This window comes from Vombatus ursinus, unplaced genomic scaffold, assembly GCF_900497805.2.
Source record: "Vombatus ursinus unplaced genomic scaffold, bare-nosed wombat genome assembly UNPS02014782.1, whole genome shotgun sequence".
Lineage (NCBI taxonomy): Eukaryota > Metazoa > Chordata > Mammalia > Diprotodontia > Vombatidae > Vombatus > Vombatus ursinus.
Genome location: NW_020954560.1, coordinates 4749893 through 4768977, shown reverse-complemented (window position 1 = coordinate 4768977; position 19085 = coordinate 4749893). Strand labels below are relative to the sequence as shown.

The following is a 19085-nucleotide window of genomic DNA, read 5'->3' as shown; positions in this document are numbered from 1 at the left end:
GCTGCGGCGCCGGGAGGAGGAGACAGGGAAGGGAGCCCGGGTGTCGGGTTGCTCCGGTAACTGTGACGTGCCGGGGCCGTGGGCGGGGCAAGGAGGCAGGTTGCATATTTTAGGAAGTGAGGAGTAGGCGCCAGCTTTAGCTGCAGTGGGGACTGGGGCGCGGAGGAGGAGGCGGACACGTGGCAACTGCAGCACAGGCAGCGGCGGCGGCAGCAGCAGGCAGCCGGAGAGGGAGCGGGAGCGGGCCGCGCCCCGGTCGCCCCTTAGCCAGCCCCGGCCCCAGCTCCAGCCCCAGCCCCGGCTCCAGCTCCTCTCGGCCCGGCGCCGGGAGTTGATCCCTTTACCTGTTTGATTCAGAGGCGACAGGTCCCGGCACAGCGGGCACCAGACCACCGCAGTCATGGGGAAGGGGGTGAGTGGCGTTCCTTTCTCCCGGCCCGGAGCAGAGCCGAGCCGCCGGGGGAGGAGAAGGAGGAAGGGGGGGAGCGAGCGCTACGCAGAGCCACCGCGCAGGAGGAGGAGGAGGAGGAGGAGGAGGAGAAGGAAGTGGAGAAGGAGAGGGAGACTGCGGCAAAGGGGGAGGGGTGGGAGAGGGAAAGGGGAGGAGGAAGAGGGGGGAAGAGGAAGAGGAAGATGATGTGAGCCTAGGACTGGGCAGAAGGGGAAAGCGGTAGCTCTTGAAGGGAGAGGACTTTGGAAATGGAGATGGGGAGAGGAGTTAAAAAGGGGAGCGCAGGTTGGAGGTAGTGGGAACTTGAAGGAAGAGCAGGATACGCTAGGGGCCCTGGGGCCAGAGAGGAGGGAAAAGTGGGCAGCCGCAGGGCTAGGAGCTGGTGGCGGCGGCCGGGAGGCTGGGAGGGGGGCCCCGGGCGAGGCGGCCGAGGGCGGTCCCAGGGAGGGAGCCGGCTGCCAGCTCCCTCCATCCCTGAATGACCCGTTTCCCCGCCCTCACCTCCCGCCTCTCTTCCTCCGCCCCTTCCCTCTCGGTGCGCCCAGAGGGCAAGAACTCTTCCTCACCTCCCGCCTTACCCCCGGGGCGCCTGACTCTCCGGCTGGAGCTGCGTTCCCCATCCGCCGCGCCTTTACGCGCGGCCCCCTCCCCGTCGCTGCTTGGATGGAGCTGGAAGAGGGAGGGCAGCAATGGAGGGAGTCCCATCTCTCCCCTTGAACCAGCGAACTACTCTGAAAGGCCTTCTCCTTCCCCCCAACTCCCTGGGGGAAAAAAACAACCACTGGGTTTTCCCTTCCTGCTCAGCCTCCCCCACCCCCGGGCCCCAGCTTCTGGCTCTTGCCAGCTCGGGTGTGCCTTCTTCACCACCCAAAAGTGGCCTGGAAGGTATACTTATTGAGAGACTTAACTGCGTGCTTTTACTGCTAACCCAGGACCTACCCACTGGCACCATCTCTTTTAAGGTGCAGCTCTAAAAAGATGGGGCTGGCATACCAGTGGGCTTGCTTTCTTGTCTAAGCTTCTGAGAACCTGTATATGAATCTTCCTCCCTTCCTTGCACTAGGTTGGGTAGCTTACTTTCCGTGACCTTTTCTGTCTACCGAAGAGCAGCCCCCTTAATCACTCCTCTAGCCGGATTCCTCTGCCGCAGATAAGAGCCCTGGGGAAAAGAGAAGATTAAGTTAAAAAAAAGATAAATCCCGGTCTCTGCCCTCCAGGAATTTACTCCCATCTAGTTGTGACCTATGGTGAAACGACTCCACTCTCCCAGAATTATCCCCACAAGTACAAATGTGACTATTCAGTGTTGGGAGCATGTAGATTAGAAGAGTGGAATTGGGCGAAATTAATTAGAGCGGCATTCCTTCAGAAAAATGCCTTTTTGGCCAGATTTGGAAGGTAGTGCTGTGCCAGGGGATGGGTCATTCATTAAGAATTTATTTAGTGCCTACTGTGTGCCAGTATTTTGCCTTTAAGCAAGGCAAAACCTGATTCTTGGCCCCAGAGCTCAAATTATAAGGAGAAAGACAACATGCAAACAAGTATGTGCCTGCCAGATACAGTATAAATGCCAGGTAATCTCTAAGGAAAGGCACTCCTGGTGGGGGAGGGGGGACTGATGTAGAATCTGGCGCCTTAAAGGATGCTGGGGTGAGAAGGGGGGCACATTTCAGGCACAGGGGACAACCTGTAAAAAGACAATGATAGGAAAAGGACATCCCTAGTAGGAGGAGTAGAATGCACCAATCTATCCTTATAGCCTTAGATAAGGAATTCTAGTTTGTCAAATCTACCTCTTGCCCTATATGACCATAATTTCTAATCTTTAGCTCAATTCAGCAAACCTTAAGCAACTACTAATTACCTCCTGGGTACCATGCTAGCCCTGGGGAAGATAAAATGATGAGTTAAGGTAGAATCCTGCCCTCAAGGAGTTTACAACATATTATAGCCATATCAAAAAGGTAAAAATTCTGATGCTGCCACCCCAAAAAAATGTACATATATATATATGTACATTATGCAGGTGTCCAAGTCATCCTGTAAATGAGCATCCCCAAAAGTCTAGGTATAAGTTTGGCATTTTTTAAAGAGCAGATCTTTAGAATTATTAATCTCCGAAAGGCAGTTTATCTTTGGAAAGGTCACAAATTTAAAGATTTGGGGAAATATTCAGGATATATTCAGTGTTTTTTCTGACACACCCTTGCAGGTTTAGATCCTGAGTATTTGGTGTCAAAAGACCTTTCAGAATATAGCTGGAGAATTAGCTTGTTTTCCTACCAGGTGTCTTATGGGTAGCCTCTCTTTGCATTACACTGAACTCTTAAATAGGAAGATAATCAGATCCTAGGCCCATGAATTTTAATAGGTGTTTTTGGTGCTCTGCTAAATTGAATGAGATGTTCGGACTTTTCTTTTTCTTTTTCTTTTTTTTTTTTTTCTTTTTTTTTTTTCTTTTTTTTTTTTTTTTTGGTTTGTGGTGGTTCTTGATGAGTTAGATAACATAAAAGGTTTTTTGTATCTTCTCCCCCAACTTCTCCCTCCCTACTCCCTTCCCCTCAGTGATTTACTGTGATAATCCAAATGTTCAGAAGACTTTCATGAAGAAGCTTTGGGATTTTTCCATATGGGGATTAAAATGTGGGTGGAGGGGTTGACTAAAAGGCCTGTTGATATATGGTTTATCAGGAAGCCGGGGCTGGCAGCTAATTTTTTTAAGGTCATTGTTGAGTTAGCTATGCCTTTTTCAGTTCTCCCCCCTATACCCCACTTTTTAAAGGTCAAGGTATATAGATAATGGCTCTTACATGCATGTATAATGTCCAGCCTCCCAAAGAACTGGATTTTGTTACAGGTTTGCCCATTAAAGGAGGACAGAATCATTATTCCCTAAACAAATTAAAATTGAATTTTGTCAAGTATTTACTTTGGGCTCTTGGGCTAAACAGTTTTGCTGTAAGCTGGAGGGCACTGGATTTGGAGTCAGAACTTGGGTTCAAATCCAAGCCTTGCTGCTTGTTACCTGTGTGACCTTGGGCACACAACTCTATAGGCCTCAATTTCCTTATTTATAAAATGAAGGGTTGAACTCGGTGACCTAAGTACCTTTCCGCTCTGAATCTATGATCCTACTACCTTACCAGGTCTATGCTGCTTTTACTTTTCCTCCCTTTTTTTTCTCCCCCCTTGCTAAAAAAAATGCGTAAGAGATGTTTATGGATTGCCTTTAGGAACTGAATTTTTTAAAAAAATCTTTTATGTTTCATTGAGGCCTATAATAGAACCATTTTCTTTTTTATTTCTTGGTCTTGGTTAGATCTTCCTTGCAATTCTTGGCTATGTGTTTGAATATTAACTTTGATAATTAACTGGAAAAGTATTCTACCCAAAGGAAGAGTGATTTTAAAAATCTCTGTGAAAATTGCCCAAGCAAGCTGACTGGCAGTCAGCAGAAATCCTGGTTGTATTGTAACATTATCAGCTGCCCTTTTGGAGCTGCAACTTGAAAGTGTGACTAAATATCCTCTGGCTGTTAATAAAACCTGGTACTTTAGACTCTAAAAATTGTAAGTGGAGTCTTGAGTGGAAAATTTGCCTGGGCCTGGCCACATGCAAGCTGAATTATGGCAGGAACTAGTCATTCAAACCTGAGGGGTGGAGGGGAGCCCAGTTCCAGATTGCATCACACCCTTGCCTGGTGATTGTTCACTGTGTTACATTGTAACAGCCCCGTGGCCTCCTGGGTTCTCCGTGTACCTTCTGCAAGGGTGTAACTGCTGGGTTACTTACCCTTGGCTATTTTGTAGTACTGCTTGCCGTTAACTTGGTAGCACTACAGTGACTAGCCATCTTTAAATTCATGCATTTCCTCTAGGTTATAGATATATTACTAAAATAAAAAACCTGAAGGTTATTTCAGTTAATGTACCACCCCCTTTCTCCATTCTAAGACTTCACCCCCTGTGGCCCCAGGGATGATGCTAATCATGGCAGAATCTTCTGGGGACAAGTTTGGTCATTTCAAAGGTTGAATATTAAAGTGCCCTCAAGTTGGCAACCATCGTTACTTCCTCCTCAGCCCCTGCCTTTTAAAATAAAAAATATTTGCAAACTTGTTTTACCACTGAATTCTTAATTGTGAGTTTATTTGGCTACATTCACACCTCACTAAGGTTCCGGCTATAATTCATGAAAACTCTAATCCACATTGGAAAAAAATATATATATGTGGGGAAGGGTGGAAGGATGGATGATTGAACCCATCTCAGAAAAGACTATTTGGGAGAGGGAAACAAATGGAAATGCTGGTTTATAATCAGTCTTCTACTTAGGTCAGGAATGGATGGGACTTTCGTTTTTAACTGAAATTTATGATTTTTATGAGGATGAGATCATGGGATAAAGAGAGCAAAAGGAAAAAGAGTCAATCAGGCCAGAGTAAAATCCTAACCCTGAAGATAATTTTGGGCTTCTCATTACCTCAAAGAGCATCCAGGAGTATAGTGGAAAAAAACTGACATTAGAAGACCTAGGTTTGAGTCTCTTCTGCCACTAGACTTTGTGACCTTGGGTAAGGCATTTGAGAATGCTTATTACCTATTTTAACAGCTAGCCATTTATATAGAATTTTAAGATGGGCAGAACACTTGCATATTTATATGGTCCTCAACAATCTCATGGAGTGGGTCCTTTTATTACCCCAACATTATAAATGGGAAAACTGAGGCACAGAGAAGTTAAGTAATTGTATGGGGCTGGATTTGAATTTTAGTTCTCCTGATTCTCAAATCCCATGCATACTCTTCCCCATTGGGCCGCAGGATTTTTGTGGGGATCAAGTAAAATGGTATGTCAGGCATTTTGGAACCACAGAGCCTAATGTTTGCTCACATTATCATTATTAGTAATATCTTAGGTTTGAGTCTTTGTACTTTTCAGATATGGTGATTTCTTGATTTAAAAATGCATTTCTGTCACTGGCTGAGTCCTCTGCAAACATGTCTGCAAATCTCGCCCCCCCCTTTTTTTTAAACTAGCTATTCAGCTTTCCAAATTGGGAATATAAGCCAGCATGTTTTTGCTATAGCTTCCTTCTGCAATGGAATGAGAAGAAGCACTAATGTCAGATCAGTTGAACCTCTGTGATAGTTGTTTGGTATGCCTACACTTGGTCAAGGAGAGAACATTCAGTAAAAAAAGAATCTTTTCTTCCCATTGCCTTCATGTCTATGTTTCTGGGGTTAGACAAACTACTAAATTGTGAATTCAGTTGTATATGCCATATTCCAAACTACATGGAAAACATAATCCAGCTTTTCCCTTGCCCTTTTTTGAACCCACCTCCTTTAGTCCAAAATACCTTTGCTTCTTATATGGCAAGCCCTAATAGGTTCCCAGGTGTGGATTCTAAAAATGGCTTAGAGTTTCTAATTTCACGAAACATCCTTCTGTTCTCCCACCTTTCAGTTTTCTTTCTTTCTGGAGTAAGAGGAAGAACTAAAGCAAGTTTGGACTTTCTCTTGTTGCTTTGAATTGACTGGATGAGAGGAAGTGTATGCTTTGGCTGAAGTCAGCAGAGAAAATGTTCTTTGCATATGACTCACCTAATTAGTTGTACTAAAAATTTTTCAAGGCTCTGGAAAATAAGTCTTTTCATTTCTTTGATTTATGTGATATACTTGGGGGTAGGTAACTAATAGAACCAGGAAGGTACCAGAACATCCTGACCCAACCCCTCCACCCCCCACCCCGGGCTCATTTTACATTCTGATCCTAAGGCACTGGCCTAGATTGGTAAAATATTAGCCCTGGAGGGAAACTAGATCACTGGTCCAATTGCTCATTTTACAGATGAGGAAAGTTGGTGAAAGGACAGGCTCCCAGGTCACCTGCCTATGTAGGAGCAGAGTTAGGAGTAGAACCCAGATCCTACAGTGACTGCCTCCCCTGGTTTTTAGCAAAAAAAAAAAAAAAAAAAATGAATGAATGAATGAAATGGAACTGATTGTTACAAATTATATCAACAGGTTTTATTTGTAGTCCATTTAGAAAGATTTATCTGGTTAATTTCTGCTGGCAATTACAAATTTCAGTCTCTGGACAAAGCCTTTGTTTTGGACTTTGGTCTTTTTTTTTTTTTTTTTTTTTTTTTTTTTTTTGCTCTGATAGTCTTTAACTTTTTGACATCAGGGCAGTGTTTGCATAGTGTTGGATTTTCCCATAAGTCTAAGGGCCAAACATGACTGTGTTTTTCTTGTATATTTTCATGGAGACTACTTTTTATGCATTCCCCATCCCACCCCAGTATTTCTGCTCAGGTGCCAAGAAGCATCCATGGTAATTAAATTTTTTTTTTTTTTTACTGTTGCTGTTTGGTTTTACATTCATTTTTTATCCACTTTACCTACCTAATGGAGCCATCCCGTGTACTAAAGATTAAAGAAAGGGGGAAACAGTTCAGCAAAACACCTTGGGGGGAAGAGAGGAGACTGGTTCTCCACCTCTATAATAAATGGGCAAAGGTTCTTTTCCTTTTCTCTGGACCAAGCTTGGTTATCATTCTTGTTTTTGCTTTTTGGTTTTGTTTCTTTTGGGTTTTTTTGTTTTTGTTTTTGCTGTTTCCATTTGTATCACTATAGTCATTATGTGTAGTGTTTTCTTAGTTCTGCTTAATTCTCCCTACATTGATTCATGTAAGTCTTTCTATGATTCTCGGAATTTCAGTATTCTTAATTTCTTACATAGCCCATTACGTGTACTAGAATTTGTCTATTTCTTTCCTAATTGATGAATTACCTTCCATTTCACTGTTCCCACATAGAAGTTGTTGCTATGAATATTGGGAGGGCTTATGAAATTTTTGAATTTTGACCTTGGGGTATACGCCTAGTGTAGTGGTATCAACATGTCTTTAGGATCCAACACAACAGAAGTCCTTGTCTTTTGTTTGTTTGTTCTTTAAAGATTTATTTAGCCTTAAATCTCCTAAACCTCAATATGATCAGTGCTTACTAACTTATGGATTTAGATATCACTTCATCTCTCTGGGCCTCAGTTTCCTCATTGGAGAAGTGAGGGGAGTTGCACTAGATCATCTCTGATGTTCCTTGCAGTTCTAAAACTGATCTTTTGTGAAATACATTTGATAAAGTGACAGATTCATTGTCTTCTTGCGTAAGAGTAGCAGCAGCTATCTTGGGCATCAGTCAGAAGGTTGGGCAGAAGAGAACTTGAAAGAGATAGAAAGGTGGGGAGGAGGGCAAATTGAGTCTCCAAGAGAAGGCTGAAGGTCCCGTTTGCTGACTTGACTCTATCCCAAATAGATAGTGTACAATGGGCATTCTTTGGATAAGCCTCAACTATTCTTTGAGTATATGGAAAACAATGAAGCCAAGTGTTCAGAATATAGGGACAATTTACCTCTTCTAAGAAAATAAGTTTGATTTGCCTGTGCTATAGAATGATTAAGCTCCTTAAGAGTTGGAATTGCCTTATCTTTGTAGGCCCAATACCTCCTAGCAGAGAGCTTTGCCCTTAGTAGGTACTTTAATAAATATTCTATTAAAAAAAATCCCTCTAGGGATTTTATAACACCCCAAGAAGGGGGTGTTTGAAGGAGGATAAACCCCAAAAGGGGGTTAGAGCCTGCTAGTTAAGAATTTAAAGACAAACTATTTTTATTGTATGTAAGACTTGTTTATTTAGGGGTGAGGGACCAGCTGGTAAAGGCTTACTTACTCTCTTCCCTGGGGCAGCTACTGTTCCCTCTGTCTCCTGCTGGGTGACTGGCTGACACCCAAGTCTGGAGATACTGTATGGGTATGAAACAAAGGGAGTTTTACTCTGAGTTTACCAGATTATCCTCCCCAGGACACTTGTGGCTGGGAGAAGGAATGGGGACTTGATGGCGTGTCCTGGGAACCCCATCTATAGAGGAGAGAAACTTTGAGCCAAGTGCAATTAGTGATTTTGCAAAAGGGAGCTTAGAATATAAAGAATTGTAGAGTAATCCACATTTATACAAACCTTAAGGTTTTCAGAGTTCTTTGCTATACTTTTACAAGTCTTCTCTCCATTTTACAGATGAAGAAATCCCAAACCCTTTACTTTCTCCTCCCCCCCAGCTATTTCTTGGCCTTAGGGTCCCTGGTTAAGTCTTGTATATGTATTCACATTTCTTGAATTATTCTTGTAACATCTTTAAAACAACCAGGGTTCAAATTCTGGTGCTGTCATTTAAATTCTGTGACCTTGGGCAGGTCATTTAATCTCCAGGCCTTCATCTCTTCCTGAAAATCTCAAAGGTTGAGTTCAGCTCTAAATCAATAATCCCATGGAATAACTAAAGATATGAATCCTTCAGAAACTGGGAAACACTCCCTCCTTTATATGAGAGAGAACTAAAGCACAGATTGAGTAAGAAATGACTACTGACCTTTGAATGAAAAGTCAGGGCAAATTTTAATTTCTTCATTCAATACTAGTTGTCTTCTTCCCTTCAGTGCTGTAAAAACTCTTGTTTGGATAAATTTATTTTACCCACCCCCACCTCCATCTGGAGTTGGGGGTGGGGCAGCATGAGGGTCAGGGGGACCTTAGACTATCAAGTTCTCAGCATAATGGTGAAGCAGGCTTGAGCCCTTTCTGATTCCCTTCCTCCCTCTCTCCCTTTCTTTCCCAGGCTGGAAATGTTCCACAGACAACTAAGACAATGAGGGTTTTATATCTACTAATAAAATATAAGTTCCTAAGGGGGAGGATATATTTTTAAATGAATTTTTTGACTAAATTAGCTTGTCTTCACAAGTTTTAGACTTTGACTATCGCATTCCTTTGCCCATCATCCTCTCCTATAAACAGGAGAGAAGAGGGTGTAAGAGATGTCCACCCAAACCAACACTAACACATTGGCGTGCTTAGAGTGAATAGGATGGTGGCTTTTCTGGGTAATAGGTGGGGAGAGACCTTGGTTCAGATTTTGCGATTGATCCTCAAGCTGGCTGATCAGTAGGTCTGAGATGCTGGGATATTGACATCCTGATAGCATAGAGAATCCATTTTGTTCATCTCTTTCCCCAAGCCACAGGGCAGAGACTGAAGCAATGAGATTGGAGTAGCTGTCCAGCCCTTCTGGAAGCCGATCTGCTTAAATAAGACATCCATCTAAACTGGAAAGGGGAAGAAATCATAATTGTGAAAACCACTTTTCAGTTTTCCTCTAAATCATCTCTGTCCTTTTCTTAAATGGTTTTATGTAAAGCATTCTTTTTTTAAATATGCAGAACTGGCCAAAGAAAGGGAGAAATGCTAGAACAGCTTCCTGGATTCCAATTCAGAGCTCATTTTTCTCACTGATACTGGGGGAGTCACTTATTTTGTAAATGAATCTAAAAATCCAAGAGACCTCATAGCAATGGTTTTGGAGTCAGAGGACTCTTAGGCAAGTCCATTTCATTTCCTGAGCCTCGATTTTACTCATCTTTAAAATGAGTGTATATTTATATAAATGCTACCAGTGTCTATCAACTGCTGGTCCCATTTATTGCACTTTTAGATTTGCAAAGCACTTTACGAGTGTTATTTCATTTGATTCTGACAAAAACCCTATAAGTACTGTGATTATCCCCATTTTCAGATGAGAACACTAAGAGGAAGAGATGTTAAGTAACTTGCAGAGTCTGAGACAGGATTTGAATTCAAGTCTTTCTGATACGGAGCCTAGCAACTCCATCCACTTCACCTAGCTGTTTACAGTCTGAGGCACTGGAGATAGAAATACTACCAAAAAAACCAAAAAACCTAGCTGAGCTCTAGATTTTCAGGGTTCCTTGCAGCTCTATCTGTGTCCTAATCCTATGATCCATAGCTTTTCTAGAACCTAGATATTGAAATACTTTCCCGTAATTTAGCAGCAGAGATGGGGGTGGAAGGACCCAGTAATTAAACAGATCATCAAAATTAATTGGAGTACCAGAATTTTGACTTTTTTGGAGATTTCTAAAGACATTTCAATTGTGTTTTTTATTTCAAACTATCTCTGAACAGGTGATTTGAAGTAGTGGGCTCCAGGAGGGCTTCCCAGGGACCCTGCCTTAATCATTCCTTCCCACGGCTGTCCTCACTTCCTCTGTGCTCTATTGTAGGAAAGAATGTCAAGAATGTTTCCTCTATCTTTAGACCCATTTCGTTCTTAGCAGATAAGATAGAGACTGAGCTAGAGAAGTGGCCTCTCATTTGGAAGGAGCCTTCTCCTGTACTTTCACTCCCAGCTGCTGACCTTTAAAATGTAAAAGCCCTTTGATGTTAACTTGTCTTTGTTATGTGTATAGTTGAAGGCCTTTTTTCCTTTGATTCTGTTTTCTTAAAGGATTGGGGGGGGAGGGGTGGCGATTGACTATTGACCATAGGTTATTTATACAGGGATTTTTCTCAAGTTCAAATAGATAACACTTCCACACTATGTTTTTCAAGACTAGGTTTTATATTGAAAATATACTTACAGCCAACAAATATTTGTTTCATATGTAATATAATTTAATGATTATTTCACAAGCAATATAGTGATTGCTGTGTTATCAGAATGCACACTTTTCATTAAAACCAAGCCAGTGTTGGTCATTTAAAATCAGTTTGTCTACATTTCTGATAGGCAGTAGACCCATCCAATGAAGGTTTCCTTTCCCCCATATCCAGTCAGCCACTAAACCTTGTGAGTTCTTCCTCTAGAACACCTCACATTTTGCCCAGGATTTTGCAGTAATTGCCTAGTTGACGTGCCTTAACCTCTCTTCTCTCCTCTGTCAAACTGTCTTCAACACAGCCGCTCAATTGGTGATTATTGCTGAAGCATAGACCTGGCCTGTCTTTCTCACCCTCCCCTCGAGAAGTTTCAGTGACTCTCCATTCTGGCATTAAACACGTACTGCCCTGTTTGATGTATAAAACCCTTCACAAATCTGGTTTAGGCCTGTCTTTTCAGAATGACTTCATGTTCTTCTTCATGTACTCTGCCCTAGCCAACCTGCCTCTTGCCTCCTGAGCATCTTCTGGCTCAACTGCACCAAGACTTTTGGGATGCCCTGTATTTTCTTACCTGTACGTGTCCCTTCTCCCTCACCAGTAGAACATAAGCCCCTTGAGGGCAGGTTCTTTTTTTTTTTTTTTTTTTTTTTTTTGCCTTTTGTATCTGCATCACCTAGCACATACTTAATACATTCCTATTGTGTAGATTTTAAGAGTTTGGGTTTTGTTTATAACTTTGAGCAATGACGGGGAGCTTCCTAGGCCAAAGTAGTTCTTCTAACGTTCATTTGGCCTAACTTCTGTCGCTCCAGTTTTAGCCGAGGACAAAGGTTCTGGCATCCTCTGAAGACAGTCAGGCATTGCGGGGTTGGGAGGGTGGGTAGGAAGATTCTAAATTTAAACTATAGAATCAACATCTAAAAATTGTTGCAGTTTTTAAGTGATGTAGGTGGATCCTGTGAATTGTGTGACAATGCACACACTTTTCTACATCCTGCTTATGTCAAAACATTTGCAGTGAACATGTTCCTTTTTGTAGGTTTTATTTTCATTCTGCAGGTTGGCAGGGGAGTTCCTCCCCCCTCAACCTCTTTCTCCTTCCAAACTTTTCCTAAGGGGAAAAAGACTCAATCGTTTTTTTTTAATTTAACATTCTCATGTGAATGCTTAAAAAAGCTTTTATTTTGGTACTTGTGATTTCTTCTATCAGTATAGCGACAGTCCTCAAAATTGGAAAGTGGAAATACAGCTTGTCTTTAGGTACATACAGTCTTTAGATTGAAGAAAGGATGTTGGCTTCCCTCACCTCTTTCCAACAGGATGCCAGATGATAATCAGAGAACATAGCAAGACTCTGTAATCTGCCCTGGTGTTTGACAGATGAGCAAACCAGAGCAAAGTAAATTGAGCCTCAGTACTCTGGTAAGGTTATAATTTAGGCCTCTTGACCATTTATTTCAGCCTTCTTTTTATACCCCACCATGCTGGCCTCTGTGAGCCTGTTGTAAAAATCTACAGGACTTGTTCGCTTTGAAATCCTCTGAGGTGCCATTTGGCATTGGCGAGAGGACCAATTTGAAAAGATTTTTCTCCCTCTCTCCCTTACTTTAAAATAGGTCGGACGTGATAAATATGAGCCTGCAGCAGTATCGGAGCATGGAGATAAAAAAAAGGCCAAGAAGGAGAAGGATATGGATGAACTTAAAAAAGAAGTTTCAATGGTAAGATTCTTTGGAGGTTGGTATACAGACATTGTGCACTCCTACTTTTAAAAATCCTCCTTTAAAATCGTCTTCCAGTTCACAGAACTGGTGTATGTATGGCATTCTTAGTGAATGGGTGAGTGTGGATTAGCGCTTGTCAGGGCAGGGAATTCTCATTCATGGATGGCCTGAACAAGATGACTTCTGGAATCACTGCCAAGTTGGTAGTTTCTGTGCTTCTAATAGAATTGCAGGGTTTTAGAATTTGGAAAGGGACCTTCAGGACATTCAGTTTAGAGGTCACACGCCGCACTTTTAAAATTATGGCAAAAAGGGTATTCTATGAGTAGAAATGGTGATTTTGGTCAACATACTGCAGTTTGGCATTGCTCTCGGGTACCTGAATGAACATTTAGAGGACTAGCTCATCCAGGGTGCTGCTTCTATTTATGGGTTGGAAAGGTCTCAGGTTCTCATCCTAAGTTAATTCTATTAGAGATTAAGAACCCTATGATCTTTGTATAGGGGGAAACTTCTAAGGCATCTCTCTGGATGATCCAAGTTTCAGTTGAGATCAGTTGAGAAACAAGATTTGACCGTATTTCAGTTGGCAAGTTATGTAGAACAACTTGGACATCATAAACTTCTTTCTTTTTCATGAAATTGAAGCCTTAGTTTTTAAATGGATAAGGGAAATTTACTAGCTGAGTTCATCAGTGTTTTGTGTAGTGATTTTTGCCCCTTATTTATCCCAGGATTTACTTGGTTTTTTTTTTTAGGAAGACCATAAACTTAGCCTTGACGAGCTTCATCGGAAATATGGAACAGACCTGAGCCGGGTAAGTATAGCTTTTTAAGAGTCAGTGTTCTGTTGGGTATATTCTCCCTTATCATATGCTTTTTTTTTTTTTCCCAAAATATTTGAGCATTTTAAATAAATCAGTTTTGCATTTGGTTTCTTTTGCTTACTAAGTAAAAATTTTTCATATTAACTCAAAAGAAAAAAAAAATCTCAAAGCTCAATGATTCCTGTGACTGTATAGATTTTAAAAGGTGGGCATGTATTACATAGCCTTCCAACAAGTTTCTAAACCTTGAAGTGATGAAAAGACCAGAGATAAGCCTGCTCCAATGTACTGAATCAGATCGGTTTGATTTGTGCTGAGTCCTAGGGGTGGTCCCTCCCTCAAGGAGCTTGCATTCTATGAATGCAGAGTACCTGAAGGCTGATGATAAGTGAGGCTACACTGGTAGGAGGAAGTCTTAAATTTGTGAGTTTTTAAGTTGTTTTTAGGATCTCTAGGGAGTTGGCTTCTCCCATTCCCCCATTTTGGTCTAATATAAGAAGCACAAAGTACATCCAGAAACAAAGTAGGCATAAGTGACTTTTAAAAAAGTCAGTTGTCAAGTTTTCTGTTTCCAGATATTTAGTTATAACAATAGCTTAATGAATATATAATGTTATATAAATTGTTATGTGTAATAACTTAATAAAACAGATTGTTTTTGAAAGATTATTTAACTTTGATATGGAGGTTTTTCTTTTATGCAGGGAAGGAAAGGAAGCAATGTCATTAAGTTTTATTGGTACGTTTTGTTTCTTTATTACATCTTTACATCCACAGATTATCCTCATGCCATAGGAGAACTCTTGTAACCATGTAAAATAACTAAGTAAATCTAACAAGATAGTGGCTTCATCTCCAGCAGTATTTCACTTCTGTTGGTCACTCCCTATTAAATTTTTCTTAGTTAACAAAAATCTTATTTTTCCTCCCTACCTCATCTAAAATAAGAAAAACACAAATTCTCTCATTGGCCTTGTACAGATATATAATGTCGTAAGTGAAATGTTTCTTTCTGCACCCTACATCTGTCTACCTCTCTCAGGTACTGGATAGTATGTTTCCACCTTAGTCCTCTGGAATTTCAACCTTTTGCTTCTGGGACATGATAGCTTTCTTCTCAGAAGCTTTTTTTTTTTTTTTGGCTAGGCAGTGGGTTTAAGTGACTTGCCCAGGGTCACACAGCTAGTAAGTGTTATGTGTCTGAGGCCAGATTTGACCTCGGGTCCTCCTGAATCTAAGGCCAGAGCTTATCCACCGCGCCACCTAGCTGCCCCTTCAGAAGCCTTTTGTAAGCAGGCAACTCTGTAGGAGGTATTCCTCACCCAGAACCTGGAAGACATTGAATAATTTGAAATCAGGCCAGGACAAATGGGAGAGGGCTCTTTTCTGTGTACTGGAGGCCGATCACTGTTAATATTGGGTGGTCCTTCAGTGACACTGCAGACAAGGATGAGCCCTACTGGCTAATCTTAGGTTGTCAGGGCATAAGGCCTAGTGCTAGAGTTATTTGAAGAACTCATGATGGAGTTTCCCCTAGCATTTTTCCTGGGATTCAGCACCTTGTGCTAGAGCCAGAAGGAATTTCTGAGGCTTATCTAGTCCAACCTTCTCATTTTACAGTTGAGGAAATAGCCTCAGGGAAGTTACGTAATTTGCCTGAGGTAAGTAGTACATGTCAGGCCAGCTGTGAACCTACAGTCTTCTGACTGCTTTCGGCTGTATTGAAAACATGCCATCTCCAATTCTTCATCTCAGGGTCTAACAACCGCTCGTGCTGCAGAAATTCTGGCCCGAGATGGCCCAAATGCCCTCACACCTCCTCCCACCACTCCCGAATGGATCAAATTCTGTCGGCAGCTCTTTGGGGGTTTCTCAATGTTGCTGTGGATTGGTGCTGTTCTTTGCTTCTTGGCGTATGGGATCTTAGCTGCCACTGAGGAGGAGCCTCAGAATGATAATGTGAGTTCCCCTTCATTTCCTGGTGGGGTGACCCAGGTACATGTAAGGCATAGTGTCTGTTTCTTTATTCCCTGCCTTCCCTTTTCCCTTCTCATTTTCAAGCACTGTTAGTGATATATCGCTGTGAAAAGCCAGTGTCAGTAACTTGTCTGTCTTTCTTTTTACAGGGCTCTCTTTCTCTCTCATTCTCTCTCTGCCAGACCCCTCAGCTTTTCCTTCTCGCCTTCTACCTCTAATCACTGTCTTCATATACTCCCTTCCGTCCCCATCCTGCAAAGCACGGACAAAGTTCCACTTCACCCTGTACTTTGCCATTGTGAACCAGCCATTCTGCTTACTATGACTTTGGAACCTGGCATCCTTGCCCATGTGAGGCAGCCCGTGCTCCCCAACGGTGTTGATGCTATGCCACTGATCAGGTCGAAGAGCTATGCTCATTCAAGCATCTATTAATAGTAGCCCACATCTCACTTAGCCTCAGCTGTTTTTGGAGTCAGTTAGTCATTCTTCCCAAACCCTGTATATTGTTGGGAAGCAGACCCTCATTTTAAGAAAGCAGAGGAAGAAAGTGAGCTATGGAGGGGCTCGTAGGAGTAGGGATAGAACTCTGGAAAAAGAATTCGGATTATCTAGTCCAGTTCCCCAGATTTGTAAATGAGGAAATTGAGGCTCAGAAGATTTAAGTCTTTTACCAGAAGTCACATAGGTATTCCAGAAGTGGGATTTAAATCTAGCTCTCAGTCCACTACACTCACCCACTTCTCATTTGTGACTTCCCAAAACATCACAGCAAGATAGTGATGCAATCTCTGGGCAAGTAGTTCTTACTGATTTGATCATCTAAGGACCATGTAGCTATAGAGGGTAAATCAAAGCTGTCAGCTAAATGAAACAAACCACCAGTTCCATTTTCTCAAAAGTGAAATTTGAGACTCCCCTAGTTCATGTTTTGTCCACTAACTATCAGTTTCATCTTTCACCTTATAACTGTCAGTAAGTTAAACAGAAGGCTACCACATACTTGGTCACTGAGCATCCTCCACTCACTTGGTTCATTCCTTTCCAGCTCTATCTTGGTGTAGTGCTGTCTGCTGTCGTCATCATCACTGGCTGCTTCTCTTACTACCAAGAAGCAAAGAGTTCAAAGATCATGGAGTCCTTCAAAAACATGGTTCCACAGGTAACCAGTCCTTTTAACGGTCTGTTTCCCAGCTGTCACCTAGGGCTGTGATTAGCCTTAGGAATGTTCCCTACCTTGGCGTTCTGGTTCTCCAAGTATTGAGGCATGACTGATTCTGAGATATAGTCAGGGATTCCTTCAAACCAGGTCTGTTTTTCTTTAACACTGGAAAGGTGATACGCTAGCCTGCTTACTGCACTCTCCCCAGCAGTAGGATTGTGGAGGAAAGTGAGGTATATTATTTATTTAACTCTCTGAGGGTGAAGGGAGGATAAAACACCAGTTAAACGTTTTAGAGAACTAACCAGTTACATATGTTCTTAGGATCTCTTTATGGTAAGAAATTATAGAAGATAGTGTTAGATTCAGCCCTTATAATTTGCTGATTTTAATGTTTTTAAACCAATGAGTTTTTCCCATTTTTAATGATACAAACTATTTCCTCTCAAAGCAAGCCCTTGTGATTCGAAATGGTGAAAAAATGAGCATAAATGCCGAAGAGGTTGTAGTTGGGGATCTCGTAGAGGTGAAGGGAGGTGACCGAATCCCAGCTGATCTCCGAATCATTTCTGCAAATGGATGTAAAGTAGGTGGAGTTTTTGTTTTCTTCTTGTCTACCCTATACCCCCAATCACTTCCATATTTCTGTTGATTAGACTTAGTTAGGCAGATGCTTTTGGCAAGATATGTCTATAGATTTTCATACCCTGACCGCTTTCTCATAAAAATTTGGTTTATTTCATTGAATTTCCCACCAATTTAAAAATGATTGTTGCTAATGGGCTACAAGAATCTAAGAGGTGTATATTTCTTACTGCTGCATCAAAAAGTGATTTCTACTCTTTTGTTCATACAGGTAGACAATTCTTCTCTCACTGGTGAATCTGAACCGCAAACCAGGTCTCCTGATTTCACTAATGAAAACCCACTGGAAACAAGGAACATTGCCTTTTTCTCTACCAACTGCGTGGAAGGTAGACCATTTTGACAGTTTTGAAAATAGTACATATTCAAGCACATTGTGAGGTTTATCCTGACAGTTGTCTGAGAAACTGGTTTATGATTACAAGCCACTGTTTCTGTCTACATCTGTACTAAAGTAACTGCAACCCAATAAATGCACTTTAGGGTGTTATGCCAAGTGACTAGTTTTCTTTCTTCAGTTAACTCCTCCAACCTCATTCAATTGGATTCTGGTTTTGATAACTAAATCAGCAGTTCTCAAAGAGTGGCCTGGGGTCCTCCTATCCTTTCAGGCACTCATGAAGTCAGAACTGTTTTCATAATAATAAACAGTAAGAAATAACCTTTTTCATTCATTCTCAGAAGTGTATACTCTATTCCAGAGGCTGTATGAACATGAACATCTAGCTACAAACACAGACTGAGTTAATAGCTTGCCTCAATAGACATAATCCACATAAACAAAAAGTTCTTTGGGGTCCTTTTAATTTTTAAGAGCACAAAGGGTCCTAAGGTTAAACAGATTTGAGAACTAGTGATCTAGATCTCATCTAGGATGGACCCATGAATCTATTGCAGGGTTTCTAAGCATTTGGATGAGGGGGCGGGGGGGGAATGACATCTTTATTTTCCCAGACCTAATGGAAATTTTGCATTTCTTTCAATTAATGGATATGGCAACAAAACACGATTATGAAAACTTTTTCAAGTGAACCACCCTTTGAATTCTCTGTAAGCCAGATAAAGAATACATGAATCCATGGGGTGTGCTTACCTTGCCATGTGCTAAAACATGAGTGCACTTCTATTGGTCAGAACGTTGTGTTCTCTAGTATGTACAAACTAGTATGTTTCTTCTCTAAGGCACTGCCCGAGGCATCGTTGTGTACACTGGGGATCGAACTGTAATGGGACGGATTGCCACACTTGCATCTGGGCTAGAAGGTGGCCAGACTCCCATTGCAGCAGAAATTGAGCATTTCATCCATATTATCACTGGTGTGGCCGTGTTCCTGGGAGTTACCTTCTTTATCCTTTCTCTGATTCTTGAATACACTTGGCTGGAAGCAGTCATTTTCCTCATTGGAATCATTGTTGCCAATGTGCCAGAAGGTTTGCTGGCCACTGTCACGGTAAGAGGGATTGAGAGGGCCATGGACCTTTGGGTTAATTCGTAGCATGCAAAAAGAAAATACCTTTCTTCTGAGGTATTGAGGGTAGTTATTAATTCTCAGAGTATTCTTGCATAAGATGTGAAAGCTTAATGCATGGGAGGAGGGAGTCTGGTTCCCCCTCCCCCCACCCCAAAAAAAGTAAATGACTGTGTTGGCTGTTCAATAAATTTTTATTGGTTAGTTGATGGTTATTCTTGGAAAAGGGGCAGAACCTGAAAGATTCCTTTAGATAAGGAAAGTCCAGAGAAGTCAAACCAGACCATTGGGCCAGTTAATTAAGTC

At 41.8% G+C, this 19085-nt stretch overlaps 1 protein-coding gene across 1 annotated transcript in view; it reads left to right on the top strand.

Moving 5' to 3' along the window:
- The first annotated feature begins 260 nt into the window (after positions 1-260).
- The window catches only part of ATP1A1 (ATPase Na+/K+ transporting subunit alpha 1), a 35401-nt gene continuing 16576 nt past the window's right edge, over positions 261-19085 (top strand). Inside the window, exons 1-8 of the mRNA XM_027866685.1 lie at positions 261-412; positions 12592-12696; positions 13458-13517; positions 15282-15485; positions 16552-16665; positions 17117-17251; positions 17522-17639; positions 18493-18761. Coding sequence (XP_027722486.1) covers positions 401-412; positions 12592-12696; positions 13458-13517; positions 15282-15485; positions 16552-16665; positions 17117-17251; positions 17522-17639; positions 18493-18761 — 1017 coding nt within the window. The 5' untranslated portion in view covers positions 261-400. The remainder of the gene's footprint in view (positions 413-12591; positions 12697-13457; positions 13518-15281; positions 15486-16551; positions 16666-17116; positions 17252-17521; positions 17640-18492; positions 18762-19085) is intronic.